The sequence below is a fragment of the Gossypium raimondii genome, chromosome 7 (genome assembly GCF_025698545.1).
Source record: "Gossypium raimondii isolate GPD5lz chromosome 7, ASM2569854v1, whole genome shotgun sequence".
Lineage (NCBI taxonomy): Eukaryota > Viridiplantae > Streptophyta > Magnoliopsida > Malvales > Malvaceae > Gossypium > Gossypium raimondii.
This window is the reverse complement of record NC_068571.1, coordinates 22685236-22705230: the sequence shown is the minus strand read 5'-3', so window position 1 is coordinate 22705230 and position 19995 is coordinate 22685236. Positions and strand designations below refer to the sequence as shown.

At 37.4% G+C, this 19995-nt stretch overlaps 1 protein-coding gene across 1 annotated transcript; it reads left to right on the top strand.

The window, feature by feature from the left end:
- Positions 1-13015: 13015 nt before the first annotated feature.
- On the top strand, positions 13016-13944 carry LOC105784650 (uncharacterized). Its single transcript, XM_012610545.1, has 3 exons — positions 13016-13400; positions 13524-13667; positions 13748-13944. The coding sequence occupies exons 1-3, from the start codon at positions 13016-13018 to the stop codon at positions 13942-13944; spliced, it is 726 nt and encodes a 241-aa protein (XP_012465999.1).
- Positions 13945-19995: the final 6051 nt, after the last annotated feature.

Sequence of the window (19995 nt, the reverse complement as noted above, 5' to 3'; positions counted from 1 at the left end):
GGCATTGTCGTTTGGGCCACATAAGTGAGAAACGCATATCCAAACTCCATAAAGATGGTCTCTTGGATTCATTTGTTTTTGAACAATTTGAAGTATGTGAATCTTGCTTATTGGGAAAATTGACTAAATCTCCTTTTACTGGTAAAAGTGAACGGGCTAGTGATTTATTGGGCCTAATACATTCTGATGTATGTGGACCAATAAATACACAGGCTAGAGGTGGATTTCACTACTTCATTACTTTCACTGATGATTTCAGTAGATATGGGTATGCCTATCTCATGCGCCATAAAGCTGAGTCCCTTGAAAAGTTCAAAGAATTCAAAAATGAAGTTCAAAATCAGCTAGGCAAAACTATCAAGACAATTCGATCTGATCGAGGTGGAGAGTATTTGAGCCTAGAGTTTGATGATCTTTTAAAGGCATGTGGGATTGTCTCACAACTTGCTCCTCCTGGTACTCCTTAATGGAATGGAGTTTTTGAGAGAAGAAATCAAACTCTGTTAGACATGGTTCGATCCATGATGAGTCATGCTGATCTACCAACTTCTTTTTAGGGATATGCACTTGAGACAACTGCTTTCACACTAAATCGTGTTCTGTCTAAATCGGTTCAAAAGACGCCATATGAGATGTGAACTGGAAAACGTCCCAGTATGTCTTTTATGAAAATTTGGGGTTGCAAAGCTTATGTTAAACGTCAGATGTTTGCTAAGCTTGAACCCAAATTTGAAAGGTGTACTTTTGTGGAGTATCCGAAAGAAACCAAAAGATATTATTTCTTTACTCCCACTGAGAACAAAATATTTGTTGCTCGGGCTGGTGTCTTCCTAGAGAGAGAATTCGTTTCTAGAAAAGGAAGTGGAAGAAAGATTGAACTTGAAGAAGTGCAAGAATCACAAAATACCACTGAACCAGAGATAGAACAACAGTAAATTCCACAAGAAATTGAGGAATAAGTAACTGCTGTAGAAACACAACCACCACGCAGATCTTTAAGAAACGCCAAACACCTGAGAGATATGGATTTCTCATTACAACGCATGGTGACGTTCTTCTTATCGATCAAGATGAGCCTAGGACTTATCAAAAAGCGGTGACGAGCCTAGACTCTGAGAAATGGCTTGAGGCCATGAGATCTGAGATGGATTCCATATATGAAAACCAAGTATGGACTTTGGTTGACCCACCCAAAGGGGTTAAACCTATAAGTTGCAAGTGGGTTTTCAAAAAAAAACCGACATGGATGGTAATGTACAAACATACAAGGGGCGATTAGTCACTAAAGATTTTCGCCAAGTTTATGGATTTGACTATGACGAAACCTTTTCTCCTGTAGCTATGTTCAAATCCATCAGGATCTTACTTGCCATAGCTGCATTTCATGACTATGAGATCTGACAGATGGACGTCAAAACAACTTTCCTTAATGGGAAACTTGAAGAGGATATGTACATGACACAACCTGAAGGTTTTGTCATTCCAAAGGATGCTAGAAAGATATGTAAGCTACGGAGATCCATTTATGGATTAAAGCAAGCTTATCGAAGTTGGAATCTTCGTTTTAACGATGCAATCAAAGAGTTTGGTTTCATCAAAAATGAAGATGAGCCATGTGTTTACAAGAAAGTTAGTAGGAGCACTATAACATTCTTGGTACTGTATTTGGATGACATACTTATCATAGGAAATGACATACCTACCTTGTAGTCTATTAAGACTTGGTTAGGAAGCTGTTTTTCTATGAAGGACTTGGGCGAAACCACTTACATCTTAGGAGTCAAGATCTATAGAGATAGATCAAGACGAAGGTCTAAGCCAAAGTACATACATAGATAAAGTACTGAAAAGGTTCAGTAAGGAAGAATCTAATATAGGATTCCTACCTATGAGGCATGATATTTCACTCTCGAACGAAATGTATCCTTCAACTCCACAAGAGAGAGAACGCATAAGTAAAATTCTATATGTTTCCACTATTGGATCTATCTTGTATGCCATGTTATGTACCCGTCTAGATGTCTTATATGCCTTAAGTATGACGAGCAGGTACCAAGTAGATCCCGGTGAAGGTCACTGGACCATAGTCAAGAATATCCTTAAGTACTTAAGAAGAACTAAGGATACGTTCCTAATATATGAAGGTGGGGAAGAGTTAAGTGTAAAAGGTTACACTGATGCCAACTTCCAAACCGACAAGGACGATTCTCGATCAAAATTAGGTTTTGTGTTTTGCCTTAATGGTAGTGCTGTGAGCTGGAAGAGTTTAAAACAAAGTACAGTCGCCGATTCTACAACAGTGGCCGAGTATATTGCAACTAGTGAGGCAGCAAAGGAAGCGGTTTGGATCAAAAAGTTCATTACTGAACTAGGGGTTGTGCCTAGCATATCAGATGCTATAGAACTCCGATGTGATAACAATGGAGCCATTGCACAAGCTAGAGAAGCTAGATCTCACCAACGATCCAAACATATACTTAGGTGCTACCATCTTATTTGAGAGATTATCGATCGAGGGGATGTAGAGATATGCAAAGTACCTACAGATGATAACATTGCCGATCCCCTGATCAAGCCTCTGACACAGTAGAAGCATGATCGTCACACTAAGTCACTTAGTATTAGATATATGAGTGATTGGTCTTAGTGCTAGTGGGAGATTGTTAGAGTATGTCCAAAAGATCAATCATGAGATGGTTGTAATAACATACTTGATTTATCATGTTTATTAATATAAGGCGTTACCATTATTATTTAAGTTTCTTTTCTGTGTGTATAAATAAACTGTTTTATAATAATGTCCTAAGAATAATATGATTTTTCTTAAAAGGTTATTAGTCAATTATTATTGTTGGCTAGGGCAACAATAATACATTAAGACTAACATGTAGTTGATTGATGATAAAGAGTTGTCATTGATATGGAGTGTCAAAATCAATGCATGATTATGTATGTTAGAGAACAACATATTGGACTGACCCGTTATGAGTATGTTTCTTGGATTATTATGTAATTTTCACAACATTACTCATAGTGATTAATATGTATATGATCCTCAGACTTGAGATCATCATTATCCCAACATCGTGAGTTGTATATTTTGATACTGTCAAACTTACATCGTAACTAGTTGTTCTATAAAGGTTGATGTTGGATATACCAAGATCTATGTAGAGGGATATGGTTGATCGATATAGGATAAGTCCCTCTTACATAATGGGAGTAATATCTTAGGCCACTTGATTGAGTGAGACTAGAAATGCATGGCCATGCTCAAATAAACTGATATGAGATGTCATACTTATTTGTATATCATAATCTACTCAAGATATCAAAGAACATGGGATGGACTATGCAAGTGTGACTATTCCATGACTTGTGTCCAACCCAGAGATAAAGGACTTAAGGATTAATGCATGAAAGGTTAATCGCAAAAAGGTTATGTCGAATCATTATTTCTTGTAACTTAGGTAGTAATGATGCATTGCTAGATGCCACTCATTGTTTTTAACATTAGAATCGTTCTAGTATTACTGCTAACATTACAAGAACCTAAAGGGTTACACCCTATGGTTGAAATGAACGGAATAAAACATAGTTGGTATTGTGTTTGGTTGTCACATGAATTAAATTAATTATAGAATTAATTTAAGTGGGTAATCAAATATCGAACATATTATATGTACAAGGTTGTTGTACACATAATGAGAACATAGTTCTATTAATATATGAATTTGGTTCGTATATAAATTCAAATAAATATAGTTTACCAAAATTATTATTATTATTAATGTAATTATAATTTTCGGTTTAAAACATTGTTATATTTATTTAATTTCAATTATGATTATTATGTTCGAATAAATATTTAATGAATTATGATTCATTATGTATATACTAATTATAAGAGGGTTAAAGAGGGTATTTTAAAAAAAACCCTAAAAAATTAAAAATCCCGTTTTCTTTGCTTAAAAAAAGGTCTAGCAGCCGTCAAGAAAAGTTTTCTCAAAAACAGTTTTGGGATTTCTTTTGTTCATTATCAACTGGGTGGATTACGTAGAGGCCGGAGTCATCAAAGGTTGCGGCTTGGTTCGATAGTAGATCAGAATACTCGTTGTTGAAGCGTCACTGTCTAATCAGTTTAAAAATTTGGTAATTTCAAAACCTTTGTTTCACCCCGATTCGTTCCTCGTACATGGATCCATGGTTTGGATCACCGGATGAATTAATTTTTGCTGCGTCGTAGGGGTGTCGGCGTTCCAATAGAAAGACTTTTTGTATCTGAAACAAGGTAAAATGTCTGTTATGGAGTACAAGCATGAGTTCCCCAGGCTCAGTCGTTATGCCAAAAACATGTTCCAGATAGAAAAAGAAATGTGCGATAAGTTTGAATAGGAACTCAGAGATGAACTTCGTGCTTTAATGGCAACTTCAGAATGCACAACCCTGGCAGCAATGACAACCAAGACGCAGAATATGGAATGATCATTAAAGTCCCCCAAATCCATCGATTTTTAAAATGCCTAAAGATCACACTTTTTTAGCTTCGAGGAAGGATTCATAGACCATAAATTTCAAATGTGAAGGGCACAATAGGCCAATCTCTTCTATGGCAAGCTGTAGTGGCTCAAGAGTTGTGAGAAATGTGTGTGAATATTGTGGTAGGAACCATGGTGGAGAATGCAGGAAAAGATTAGGAGCCTATTTTGGTTGTGGGTCCAAAAATCACCTGGTTAAGGATTGCTCGTTTAAGCCCGAGATCAACACTAAGCAATTAGTTAGGAGCCCACAAAAGTTTCAGCATGAGAACAAATCTAGTGTGGCAACTAAATTGGGTTCAGTGCAGGGAACACTAGGGAAGAATTTTAATAAGTTAATTTCTAGTATGTTAGCTTGAGCCTATGTGATGAAGGCTAAGGAAGATGCAAATCTACTTGAGGTTATAACTGGTAAATTTTCTTTTCTTGGAATCAGTATTTATGCTTTAATATATCTAGGATCTGTGCATTCATATATATACTAAGGTAGTAAAGGGTATTAGTCTTGACGTAATGTACTCGGAAACATATGTGCTCATAACAAACCTTTTGGGTCAGAGTACTATGGTAAGTAGGTTGATCAAGGATTTTCCACTAGTTTTTGGCGAACATGCATTTTTGGCAAACTTGTTGATATTGAGTTTTCATGAGTTTGATGCAACCCTAAGATTAGATTGGTTGACAAGACACAACACCATAGTGGATTGTCGAACTCGAGGAGCACGCCTAATAATTCTTGAAGGTATTGAGGTGGCGTTGCCTAGTAAACATATTAAATTGCTAAATAGAACAATTTCTACAGTGTCTGCCAGGAAAATGATAGTTCAGGGCGTAAATGCTTATCTAGTGTACATCATGGACATGCCCGAATCCAAGAGTGAGATCAATTAAAATCTTGTGGTTAGAGAATTTTTAGATGTGTTTCTTGGGGAGCTTCCTAGTATGCCTCTGAAGAGAGAGAAATTGAGTTAGAACCTAGAATAGCTTCTATATCGTGTACTCCCTATAGGATGGCGCCGTTAGAGCTTAAGGAATTAAATGATCAGTTGCAAGATCTTTTGAATAAGGTATTTATTAGGGAAAATATGTCACCGTGGCGTGCACCAATTTTGTTCATAAAGAAGAGAGATTTGATTATGAACCTTTGTATAGATTACTGTCAATTGGATATGAACAACCCATTTTCAGTGGTGTTAGAAATGGTTGTTTTGAGGCCACAAATTCAATGAATGAGTCCTTAAATATTATTATTTAATGTTTACAAGTCAAATATAATATTATAATAAATGTTAATTTGATAACTTATGTTATTTGAATGAATAATTAAGTTCAAGTGGTTTGTCCTTAAAGTCACATAGTTTTGAAAAATGAGATTTCGGGACCTCGTTTTTGTAAATCGAGCCTGTAAATATTTTTATTAAAAATTTGTGGAGTTATTACATGGGTAAAGTAAAGTTTGGTCTGTAAATTTTAGTGATTTGTTAGTTAATTAAAGAAAAAGGACTTAAATTGTAAAAGATGTAAAAGTTAATCAGTATTGATGTTTATTAGCTAAATTACATAATTAATGTTGGTTTAGGGATCTAAATGGCAATTAGACGCTAGTGTAATGTAGTGGATGGTAATGCTTTGTGTTAAATGAATTGTCTTTATTTTAAAATAATTTTTAATTAATTTAATATGTTAAATTAAGTAAAATAAACACCAAATGTTATTTTTATTCATCATTTTCCACCAAAATAAGAAAACATAGCATGAGAAGCCATTTTTAAAGGCTTTCAAGGTTTGGCCATAGATATTTTCTTGCATGGTAAGCCATTTTTACCTGTTTTTAATAATTTTATGTTTTTGATATCGTTGCAATTAGGTCAAGCTAATTTATATCTCTATTTTCAAAATTGTTAAAGATTTTGGATTTTGCCATTAATGAATCTTAGTTATTCTTAATATTAAATGATGAATTTGTAGTGTTGGTTGTTGTTTAGGACTATTTTGTAAAGTGATTTTAGTTAGATTTTAGTTAAATGACTAATTTGATAAATTATTAAAATTGGCATGGAATTATTGTGAATTTTGAATAATTATGGACTGTACTAATATGGGAATAAATTTGGCTAGCATGGGTATTTGACAAATTTTGTTAACTTTGGAGTTTTGGGTTTAGGGACTAAATTGAGAGAAATATAAAATTTTAGGAAAATATGTAAATAATGAAAATTAAGGGTCTTATACATAAAAATGAGTTGAAAATGTACTTTAATTTGATAAATTGAATTTGATCATTATAGATCAATATTTGATTCGTATGGAGGATAATCAAGAAAAGGAAAAGTTTTAGATTAGTACCGTGAGTCAACTGTTAGCAAATAGTAGGTAAGCTCATAGTGTAATGTTATATAGATGTATGTTTCTCTATGATTATATCATTGTTTAATAGTAAATTGTATATATGTGAAATTTCATTAGTTACCTTTATATTATCAAATGTTGCAAATAGGTACATATCAAATGTATGATTGGTGGTGGCAACTCTTATGATTTCACTTTGTTAAAATGAACATAATAGTTTTATAGTAGGTGTATGTAATTAATGAAAGCCTCTAATTGATGGATATGTATAAGTGTAACGAATTTACATTTAATTCCCGGTTGAACGTAGTAAACGCTTAGGATATGATTGGTATGCCAATAGAGTTTGAACGCGCGCTTGTACGGGTTTGCACTTCAGTGCCTTTTATTACACATTTGTGCATCTGTTTGCACTTCGGTGCCTTTGTTACGCATCTATGATGCCTCTGGTGTGGTGTAATTACCCAAGTATCCGAGTCAAGTCACCTAGTTCATCGAGCTATGTGTTAATTGAATTACAACTTATCCATGTGCTTAATGCTATTGCATATTTATGGTATTAGTAAATGAAAAATGTTACAATAAATTTTTTGTTTGTATGTGTGAATAGCTACATTGAGAAAATTTGGTTTATGATATTTGTTAAGTTATATGAGAAGGGTTATTATGATATACATATATGTGTGTCTAATGTTGAAATATTGATGTATACCATTTGAATATTGTATCAAGAATGATTTTGTAATATGTTTCATAGTGATGATTATGTGATTAAAGGTAGATAATTATATAGATATATGAATTAATTTGGATTGAATTATTATAGAACAGAAGCATATGATGAACCATTTTCAAGACTAATCCTACTTGTCTCGTAAATAATTGATGTGTATGATTAATCTAATTTATTTAGTTTTCACATTGTTTAACTAAAGCAAGTAATTTGAGGATGATATGTTTATATGAATTGTTGAAACGAAATGCGATATACGAATAATTGTGTTAAATGTGTAAATGAAATGGTAAGATGAAATGTTTAAATGAAATGGTTTTACTAAAACGCTTATATGAAAAAATATATATGTATATATGAAATAGTTATATGAAATGCTTATACAAAATATTTATAAGAATATAAATATGAGAAAATGGACATTTGAAATGAGTACTTGAAATAAAGATGTTAAATGTTAAATGAATATATGATGGTTGGTTTATATACCAAATGTGTTTTTCATGTATATGTTTGGTAATATGATAAAGTCACATGTTTCATATATGAAATCAATAAATTTATGAGACTTGTGTTGTGTATAGAGGTAATTAAGGAACTCATGACCATGATATTGAATTATCTTGTAAAATGTTTAAATTACATCATTTACGATAAGTTAAAGTTAAAGTTTATTATGAACTTACTAAGCTTTACACAAGCTACCTCGTTTTGGTTTTTCTTCCTCGTAGATCGTCGGATACAAGCTATCGATTGGATTGGCTTTGGAGATCACACTATTCGACAACTTGATCGATAACTATCTGTTCATTTTATTCCGGTTATAAGTGGCATGTAAATATGATTTTGATATATATATGTCATAAGTATTATGGATATGTTTTGTGTCAATTGAAGTATGAGATGTGTTTACTGATGTGAATCTTAATTAGTATTTTTGTTGATAGTGGGGTGTGATGACAACGGTATGTCTATAAAAATGTTTTTAACCATTTGTTATATGCCTTATGGAAGTGGTTTGATGTTTGGTTCATTAGATGTAAATGAAATTGTGACCATTTGTTATATGATCATTTGTTGACAGTCATGTGACCCCTATTTTCAAAATTTTTCTTTTTTTTTCAATTTTTATTGAAATTGATTCCTAGACAATTTCAACATTATTTTTAAGTACTATATGCTAGTTTTAAAGCTAGTAATTGTGATTATGCTATGAATGAAACGTAGAATAAAATATTTATCATTTTAATTTAACAAATGAATGGTTTAATGATGTAAATTGTTTTGTTATGTGCTGTAATACTCTGTAACCCTAATTTGGTGACGAAGACGGGCTAGAGGTGTTACAAAATAATGTTACAATAAAGAATAAGTACCCTCTGCAAAGGATTGATAATTTATTTGATGAATTAAGTAGGGCTACAATTTTCTCTAAGATTGATCTAAGGTCTGATTATTATCAGATAAAAATTAAAAGTGATGATGTGTCTAAGACAACCTTTCGATCAAGGTATGGAGATTATGGATTTTTGGTAATGCCTTTTGGGTTGACAAATGCGCCTGTGGTATTCATGGATTTGATAAACAAGGTGTTTTAACCTTATAGATCATTTTGTAGTGGTCTTTATTGATGATATATTAGTTTATTCTAAGAATGAAGTTGATCATGAAAAACATTGTAAAATTGTATTGAGAACCTTGCGAAATAATTAGTTGTATGCGAAGTTTAGTAAATGTGAGTTTTGGTTGAAATAAATGCATTTTCCAGGGCATGCCATCTCAACTGATGGTATTATGGTAGATATTGTTAGGGAAATGCAGTTTTTGAATGAAACTCGCCCAAAAATGTTCTGGAAGTCCACAAGTTTCTGGGTTTAGTTAGGTATTATAGGAGGTTTGTGAAGGGTTTTTCAGGGATAGCATCACCTCTAACTCGGTTATTGAAAAAGAAAGAGAAATTTGTATGGAGTGATGAATGTCAATAGAGTTTTGAAAAGTTGAAAATAGTTATGACTGAAGCTCCAGTGTTAGCTTAACCAGAGCTTGGGCTAGAGTATACAGTCTATATAAATGCGTCTTTGAGCAGGTTTGGATGTGTGCTTTTGCAGAAAGAGAAGATCATAACTTATAAATCATGGTAATTGAAACCACACTAAAGAAACTACCCCACACATAATTTAGAATTGGTAGCAGTGGTTTTAGCATTAAAGTTGTGGAGACATTACTTGTATGGAGAGAGATGTTACATATTCTCGGATCACAAAAGTTTGAAGTACTAGATGACTCAAAAGGACTTTAATTTGAGGCAAAGGAGATAGTTAGAGCTATTAAAGGACTATGAATTAACCGTTGAGTATCATCCAAGAAAAACAAACGTAGTAGCAGATACGTTGAGTAGGAAAACGGTGGCCACCTTATTGTCTCTTCGAGCTAGAGTGGCTATGTCTGATAATGGATCATTGTTAGCAGAATTAGTTGTGAAGCCAACCTTTCTTTCATAGATTGTTGAAGAATATTTGAAAGACGCTCAATGTGAAGTGTTTAAGCAAAGAATGATTTCTAGCAAGGCAACAAACTTCAGTTTAGGAAGGGATGGTGAGTTGAGATTTCTGGGCAGAATGTTTCTACTAGTGGGAAATGGGTTGTGAAGGGAATTGCTAAAAGAAGCTCATTAAGGACCATTTTCAGTCCATCCTGGAAGCATCAAAATGTATAGAAATTTGAAAAGCTCTTATTGGCGGCCTGACATGAAAAAGGAGATTGCAAAGTATGTTTCAACATGTTTAATTTGTCAGAAAGTTAAGACTAAACTTCAAGTTCCTTCAGTTAAATTGTATCCCTTAAAAATTCCAGAACCGAAGTGGGATAAAATTATCATGAATTTTGTATCAAGGTTACCACTTAGTCCATCTAAGAAGATTTCTTTATAGATGGTAATGGATCGGTTTACTAAGTCAGCTCATTTTTTGTCCGTGAATACTACTTATTATTTGGAGAAATTGGCTGAACACTAAATTGTTGAAATAGTGCACCTGCATGAAATTCCATCTTCCATAGTGTCTGATAGAGATCCAAAATTTACCTCGAGGTTCTAGAATCAGTTGCAGAAATCATTGATTAAATGGCTAAATTGTGTTACTGAATGATTGTTTTAGGCTTTGAGGATCTTTTGCGTTGTTGTTACTTCAAAATCTCTCTAGGTGCGTACAGGAAACCTTAATTTCTGCAAGTTTCGATCACCGAAAATGGTGACTGTCGACGCCACACGGCCAGGCACGCGGGCGTGTGCCCAGGCCGTATGGTTGGTCGTGTAACTTACTGTTTATTGATTTGGGGCGACACAGGCAAGGCACATGGTCGTGTGTTTAGGCTGCTTGTGGCCATATTAGTGCAGAGTTCGCACGGGTAAGGGACACGGACGTGTGCCCAGGCCGTGTAACTCGCAGTTTGTGGTACAAGACCACATAGCTAGGGACACGGGGTGTGCCCAGGCTGTGTGACTCACTATTTGTGGTACAAAGCCACACGGTAGGGACATGGGAGTATACCCAGGCCGTGTGAGTCACATAGGCAGGGACACGGGTGTGTGTCCAGGCCATGTAACTCACTATTTATGCTTCGAAACCACCGGGCAAGGCACATGGGCATGTGACCTGGCCGTGTGGCATGTTATTAGGGCCCGAAACCTATTTTGGAGACAAAAAATTGTTACTTAACATTAATACTGGCCTCTTCAATCCATAAATGATTGAATTTGATTGTATGAGAACTGTTTGATACTCTGAGATTGATCTGTGAGCAACTTAGTTATACGTACACTATCATGCTTATTCTGGTGTTGAGCTATCTTATTTAATTGTGTAATGAATTAGAATGATTGAATACATGATACGAGTATTTGTGTTCTGCATTAGCATGGGTGGGGATATTGTGAAGGAGGAAGAAATTTGTTCGGAAATTGTGGCTATGCCACAATGAGTATAAATCTAATTCTGGCGCGCGTCACATATTGAACTAGCAGCTAAGCTGTGTTTCTGTAAAAGTGTCAACGAACACATTAAGGTGTGTAGGGTTGGTTGGGCATTAAATGTCCTTAATGGTGTGTTGGGATGGCTGAAGACGGTGTGAAGCAGACAGAGATAGGAATATTGCATCTGAAACTGATCTGTATCGTATATAAACTAAAATTGTATATATATATATATGTAGCTGATCTACTCAGAATCTGAACTGAAATTACTTCTGTATCGAACCGAATCTCTGAATTTGGAACTACTTTATAAATGAGCATTAATTGAATAAGTTTCTTTTACGCACTGAGTTCACAACTCATTTTGTTATTGGTTGGATTTAGGTGGTTCCTAGTCTTAAATGGGTCAACGCCGGGGGAGCTCGGTCAAGCGTTTATCCTTCTTTAGTAGTACTTTAGGAGTAAACTATAACAGTATTACTTTGGAAGACCATACACCTAATTAACTTTTGTGATGAATATTATGTGATGCATGGTTTAGTCTTGTTGTGTTGTTTGTGTGGTAATTGATGGTTGATGATGTAACTCACTAAACTTGGGCTGAACGTCTAGGCCGGGTTTAGGGTGTGATATTTAGTGGTATCAAAGCCAGGTTTGTCAACACTCAGACTGTGTCTGTCTCATAATGTGTGTGGAAAGTAGTTTAGTGATAACTTAGTATCTGAACTAATATGAAAACACTGAAACTTTAGTGAATAACCGAGTCTCCCACGTTGATCCTGTAAGTATTTCTGTTCTATTGTAAAGATTGTAATACCCAAAACTGTTGTTTGATCAAATGTTTTGATGTAAACTGGTGAAATCATCCTGTTAGATGTCTGAACTGATCTGTGTACTCTGACATTGTAGCTAGTTGCCATAATGAGTTCGCGCGGTAGTCGTGGACATGGTATTCAGAGGTGTTGAGGATGTCGAGGGAGAGCTCGAGTAGGATGCTGAGGGGTATTTGGGGACGTGGTATTCGCAGTAGTCGCGAGACTGTTGGTACTCCCACTATAGAGATGGAGTTCCAGACTTCGACGGTTGGGGGCAACGCACTGTCCCAAGCCATGATTTGAGCACTGGAGAGGGTTATAGGGACCCATTCAGGATTGGGAGGTCGAGGGTCGGCCACTAAACGACTCCAGTCAAATGGGGCTAAATTATTCAAGGGCTTCATAAGAGTCGCTCTTACTATTGTTGAATATTGGCTCGAGGTTACAGAGTGTTTTATGACAGATCTCGATTGTACTCCTACTCAGAAATTGAGGGGTGTTGTGTCTCTACTCTGGCACAAAGCTTATCAGTGGTGGCTAACAGTTGAACAATGGGCTCAACCCGAATAGGTTAACCGAGATTATTTCAAGAACGCCTTCCACGGTAAGTATGTGGGGGGCGAGTTATGTTAAGGCTCACCGACGCAATTTTATGAGCCTAGTTCAGGGCGGCCGATCTCTGGCTGAATATGAAGCTGAGTTTCTGCGACTAAGTAGGTATGCGTGGACTTTGGTAGCAACCGACTACGATAAATGTGTGCGATTTGAAGAGGGATTGAGATATGATCTATGGGTTCTGATAGCTTCTCAGAGGGAGCGGGTTTTTGTGGTCCTAGTTGACAAAGCAAAAATAGTGGAAGAAGTGAAGCGCACTGAGCGCGAGCGACGTGATCGTGAGAAGGATCAGAATAATATTAAGAGGGATTCAGGTCAACGTCCTAAGAAGCGGGCGAGGTTTGACAGGCCTCCGAAAGTCAAGGCACCAACTGTAGTGAGTGAGATTTAGCTATGTAGTGATTATGAAAAGCACCATCCAGGCGAGTGCTGGAGGACGTTAAGAGCATGCCTCCGTTACGGGTCAACGGAGAATTGAGGTAGAGGTTTCCCCCATCAACTAGATTCAGTGCTAGCTGTGGTACAAACTTCGGCTCCAAATTTTGTTTGGCCTCTAAGAGAGGTTCAACAACCATTTAGAGGCCGTGGTACTGGTAGGGGTGGTAATAGATCTAGGAGAGGACAAAGAGCACTGGGTAGAGGTGCAGGTTAGGCTGAGGCTCGTCAGTCGTACTGGTTTATGCGGCAAAACACCATGAGAAGAGCAATGATGCTGATATCATTGCAGGTACCTTATTTATTTATTCTGTTCCATATTATGATCTCATTGATATTGGCTTTATTCACTCGTACATAGCTAGTGTTGTTTCTGTAAATCTGGGTTTAACTGCTGAGAATACTTCTAGAGAGTTTTCTGTGATTAGTCCTTTGGGTCAGTCAATTCGAGTTGATAGAGTATACATGCGGGTACCCCTAGAGCTCTAAGGTATGGTATTTCAGAATTGCCCTTTAATGAGTTTGATTTAATTCTGAGAATGGATTGGCTCGTTGAGTATCGGGTTAGTCTAAACTGTGCAACCAAGAGAGTTACTCTGAGATCGAATGAGAATGACGAGGTAGTCATGGTTGGTGAGCGTCAGATTACCTCTCTAATGTAATCTTCGCTCTTGTAGCAGATAAGTTAGTCCGAAAGGGGTGCGAGGCAAACCTTGCTTACGTATCCGATTCTGTTCCCACAAAAATTTCAGTGGGAAATATCCGCACCGTGAGGAATTCCCAGATGTCTTTCCCAAGAAATATCCCGGAGTACCTCTGGATAGAGAGGTGGAGTTTGGAATTGATCTGTTACCAGGTATTGCTCCGGTATCTATTGCGCCCTACCGTATGGCACCGAAAGAGTTGACCGAGCTAAAACCGCAGCTTCAAAAACTCCTTGATAGGGGATTCATTCGACCAAGTGTATCTCTATGGGGGCACTGATGTTGTTTGTTAAGAAAAAAGACGGGTCGATGAGGATGTGCATAGATTACTGGCAGTTAAACAAGTTGACAATCAAGAATAAGTACCCGTTACCAAGGATGGACAACTTGTTCGACCAGTTTCGAGGAGCATCCATTTTCTCCAAAATTGATTTGCGCTCTGGTTACCATCAGCTCAAAGTCAAGGAGGCTAATGTGTACAAAACCGCCTTCAGGACTCGTTACAGAAATTATGAGTTCTTGGTGATGCCTTTCGGTTTAACGAATGCCCTTGCAACGTTTATGGATTTAATGAATTGGGTGTTCCAACCATACTTGGATCAATTTGTAGTGGTTTTTATCGATGATATCTTGATCTACTCTAAAACTGAAAATGAGCATGATGATCATTTTCGCATTGTACTTTAGTTACTCCAAGAAAAATAGTTGTATGCCAAGTTCAGTAAATGCAATTTTTGGTTGCAAGAAGTCGCTTTTCTGGGTCATGTAGTGACGGTGGAGGGGATCCGAGTTGATCCCAAGAAGATAGAAGCTATTGTTGAGTGGAAACAACTGAAAATGTATCTGAGCTTCGTAGTTTCCTAGATTTAGCCGATTATTACCAAAGGTTCGTCGAAGGATTTTTTCTGATTGCGTCACCTTTGACGAAGCTGCTCCGTAAGAATGCTCCATTTGTGTGGTCTGAGGCAAAATAGTCTAGTTTCAATAAACTCAAGTCCGTTCTGACACAAGCTCCTGTCTTAGTTCAACAGGAATTGAGTTAGGAGTTTGTGGTGTATAGTGATGCTTCACATGTTGGGTTAGGATGTGTGCTTATACAAGACGGTGAGGTGGTCGTTTATGTATCGCTGCAGCTTAAGACACACAAGGGTAACTAACCTACGCATGATCTTGAGCTAGTTGCAGTTGTGTTTGATCTAAAAATCTGGAGACACTATCTGTATTGTGAAAGGTGTATTCTTTATACCGATCACAAGAGTCAAATATTTGCTAAACCAAAAAGAATTAAATCTTCTACAGAACCGATGGGTTGAGTTACTTAAAGACTACGATTGCACGATAGAGTACCATCCGGGTAAGGCTAATGTGGTAGCTGATGTCCTTAGCCGTAGAGCGATGGCTGATTTGAGAGTAATGTTAGCTCGTCAGAGTTTGGTTGAGGATGGAGGGCTGTTGGCTATATTGCAGGTAAAACCGATTTGGGTGGAGCAGATTAGAGCTAAACAGTTGAGTGATGAGTCTTCAGTTTAGTGTCTGTAGCATGTTGATTCAAACCAGACTTTCGATTTTAGCTTAAATAATGATAATGTGCTATGCTTTAAAGGTCAGATTTGTGTACCCAAAGACAATGAGTTAAGGCATTCGATCCTACATGAGGCACATGATAGTCCCAATGTTATGCATCCTGGTGAGAATAAAATGTATCGGGATCTTCAAGAACTCTACCGATGTCCCAAAATGAAACGGGAGATAGTCGCTTTTGTGTCCCACTATCTGACGTGCCAAAATGTTAAGGAGAAAAATCAGGTGCCATCCGGGTTGCTTCAACCAATTAAAATTCCTCAGTGGAAGTGGGAGCAGATAACATTGGATTTTGGTAGTGGGTTGCCTTTAACCACTACTAAGAAAGATTCGATTTTGGTCATCATTGATCGATTGACCAAATTAGCCCACATTATACCCATTCGGACAGATTACTCCTTACAGAAGTCTGCTAAACTGTATATCGCCAAAAATTTGAGACTACACGAAATTCCAATCTCGATCATCTCTGATAGAGATCCACGATTTACATCTCGGTTCTGAAAGAAACTCCATGAGGCCTTAGGCACCTGACTTAATTTTAGCACTGCGTATCACCCTTAGACCAATGGACAGTCAGAGCGGGTTATTCAGATCCTGGAGGACATGCTTCGGGTTGTGTGATAGATTTCAAGGGTAGTTGAGAGGAGTACCTACCGTTGGCAGAATTTGCATACAATAACAGCTTTCAGTCTAGTATTCAGATGGCACCCTACGAGGCTTTATATGGTCGTAAGTGCCGTACTCCATCATGTTGGATAGAAATAAGTGAATGTAAGATTCTGGGTCTTGAGTTATTTTTTGAAATTAAAAACACTTTGAGAGTAATTCGGGACCGTCTGAAGGCCGCATCTGATCGGCAGAAGTCATATGCTGATTTAAAAAGAGAAAGACATCGAGTTTTCTATTGGTGATTAAGTTTTCCTGAGAGTATCATCGTGGAAAAAGGTCCTCCATTCCGGACGCAAAGGCAAGCTGAGCCTAAGGTTCATTGGGCCTTATCGTATCTTAAAGTGTGTCGGACCCATTGCATACTAGTTAAAATTACCGCCGGAGTTGAATCAGATTCACGATGTGTTTTATGTCTCGATGTTGAGACGGTATCGGTTGGATCCGTCACATATTGTTACTATCGATGAGACTGAATTGTGACCGGATTTAACATACTAAGAGGAACCTGTCCAGATCACGAAACGTGACGTTAAGATGTTGAGGAAGAAAACTATTCCTCTAGTGAAGGTTCTGTGGCGGAACCACGATACTGAGGAAGCCACGTGGGAATCGAAAGAATCAATCCGACGGGTGTATCTGTATCTGTTTGACTCAGGTAAAATTTCGAGGCCGAAATTTCTTTTAGGGGGTGAGAGTTGTAACACCCCAAAATTTTGAGAATTTAATTGTGAGAATCTACAGTAATTAAATTCTAGTATCTCTGGTTCTGTGCTCTGCTTTTGTGTTTAAGGTCTGAAGTTCGAGTTGCAGCGTTAAAAGTTTAGTTGTTTTTAAAATTAAAACATAATCATGCGTTACCTAGTTAAGTTCAATTCAGTGTGAAACTATGCCAAGAATTAGCCTACTGGTTCATTGGTTAAGCATATGTCTGTATTCTGTTAGGTCCCGTGTTCGAGTCCAAAAGGTTTCGAATAAGGAAAATATTTGTCAAATTCTAGAAATCTTCTTGGAAGTTAGGAAATTAAAGAACGATAGTTCATTCTTCCTTATTTTTTTATTTCTTCTTTGTCGTAGTTTCTATCTTCTTCTTTTTTTTAATTATTTTGCTAATCAGAGTCGTGGGGGAATATAGGATTAACAGAAATTCTGTTGTTAGTCGCTAGTTAGAAGGCTATCGGGTAAGTAACTGTCAATGTGAGAGTCTTCGTGATGTTTCTTCATTTCGTAACTTACTTTGAATGGAGTATTTTTGTGAGTTACGAAAATCTCTGATTAACGATCGTTTGTTTCCTCAATAGGGGGAATATTAATGGCAAGGAATAGCAACACGACAATTTTTGTAATTGTTGCTAAAGTTTCGGTAAGTTTGGGTCAGTTGAAGGTTTCGTGTTGAAACTTACGACATAGGCATTAAGTGAGTAATCAGGGAATTCTGTTGATTAAATAGCTAAACTGTGTTACTGAGTGATTGTTTTAGGGTTTGAGGATCTTTTACGTTGTTGTTACTTCAAAACCTCTCCAAGTGTGTATCGAAAAACTTAATTTCTGCAAGTTTTGGTCACCAGAAATGGTGGCTGCTGAGGCCACACGGCCAGTTACACGGGCGTGTTCCCAGGCCGTGTGGTTGGCCGTGTAACTTACTGTTCATCAATTTGAGGCCACACGGGAAAGGTACACAGCGGTGTGTCTAGGCCTTGTGTGGCCATATTAGAGCAGAGTTGGGACGGGTGTGTACCTCACTGTTTATGGTACAAGACCACACGGCCAGGGACACGGGCGTGTGCCCAAGCCGTGTGGTTGGCCATGTAACTCACTGTTCATCAATTTGGGGCCACACAGGCAAGGCACATGGTCCTGTGTCTAGGCTGTGTGTGGCCATATTAGTGCAGAGTTCGCACGGGTAAGGGACATGGGCGTGTGCCCAGGCCGTGTAACTCACAGTTTGTGGTAGAAGACCACACAGCCAGGGACACAGAATACTACTTATTATTTGGAGAAATTGGTTGAACTCTACTTTGTTGAAATAGTGCGCCTGCATGAAATTCCATCTTCCATAGTGTCTGATAGAGATCCAAAATTTACCTCGAGGTTTTAGAATTAGTCGCAAAGATCATTGATTAAATGACTAAATTGTGTTACTGAATGATTGTTTTAGGCTCCGAGGATCTTTTTCCTTGTTGTTGCTTCGATATCTCTCCAGGTGCATACAGGAAGCCTTAATTTCTGCAAGTTTCAATTGCCGAAAATGGTGGTTGTCGACTCCACACGGCCAGGCACACGGGCGTGTGCCCAGGCCGTGTGGTTGGCCGTGTAACTCATTGTTCATGGTTGTGTGTCTATGCCGCGTGTGTCCATATTAGTGCAGAGTTCACACTGGTAAGGGACACGGGCGTGTGCCCAGGCCGTGTAACTCACAGTTTGTGGTACAAGACCACACAACCAGGGACACGGGCGTGTGCTTAGGCTGTGTAACTCACTGTTTGTGGTACAAAGCCACACGGCCAGGTACATGGGTGTGTACCCAGGCCGTGTGAGTCACATGGGCAGGGACACGGGTGTGTGTCTAGGTCGTGTAACTCACTGTTTATGCTTCAGAACAACACGACCAAGGCACTTGGGTATGTGACCTGGCCGTGTGGCATGTTATTGGGGCCCGAAACCTGTTTTCGAGGCCAAAAAGGTTACTTAGCACTGATTCTGGCCTCTTCAATGCACAAATGATTGAATTTGATTATATGAGAACTGTTTGATACTCTGAGATTGATCTGTGAGCAACTTAGTTATACGTACACTATAATGCTTATTCTGGTGTTAAACTATCTTATTTAATTGTGTAATAAATTAGAATGACTGAATACATGATACAAGTATTTGTGTTCTGCTTTGGCATGAGTGGGGATATTGTGAAGGAGGAAAAAATCTATTCTGAAATCGTGGCTACGCCACAATGAGTATAAATATGATTTTGGCGCTTGTCGCATACTGAACTAGCAGCTAAGCTGCGTTTCTATAAAAGTGTCAACGAACACTTTAAGGTGTGTAGGGTTGGTTGGGGATTGAATGTCTTTAATGGTGTGTTGGGATGGCTGAAGACGGTGTGTAGCAGACAGGGATAGGAATATTGCATCTTTAACTAATGGAACTCTACTTGTACAATTTTTACGATTTAGTCCTTTTCTTGTAATTAATCATGCAAACATGAAAATTTCTTAACAAAATTTTAATATGACCTTACTAACATCCTATAGATATTAAAATAAAAATAAAATAATAATTTACTTGTCAGATTTGTTGTCCCAAAACCACTGTTGTGAATGTGTTGTAGTATGCTCTTGTTTAACCTTTGATATTGTGTATACTTTGTGGTTATTTTGAGCATTCACTGAGCTTGTTAAGCTCACCCACTCCTTTCCTAAAAACATTGCAGATTAGTTGTGTGCCGGTGTGAGTGTTGTGGTTTCCAAGGGGTGATCCAAGGAAGTACTTTTCCGTTATTTCATAGGTGTTACTGTTTTTTGTATTTTTTTGGGAATAAGACAATGTGGTAGACTTTTACTAACATTTTCCATGATGTTTTTAATGC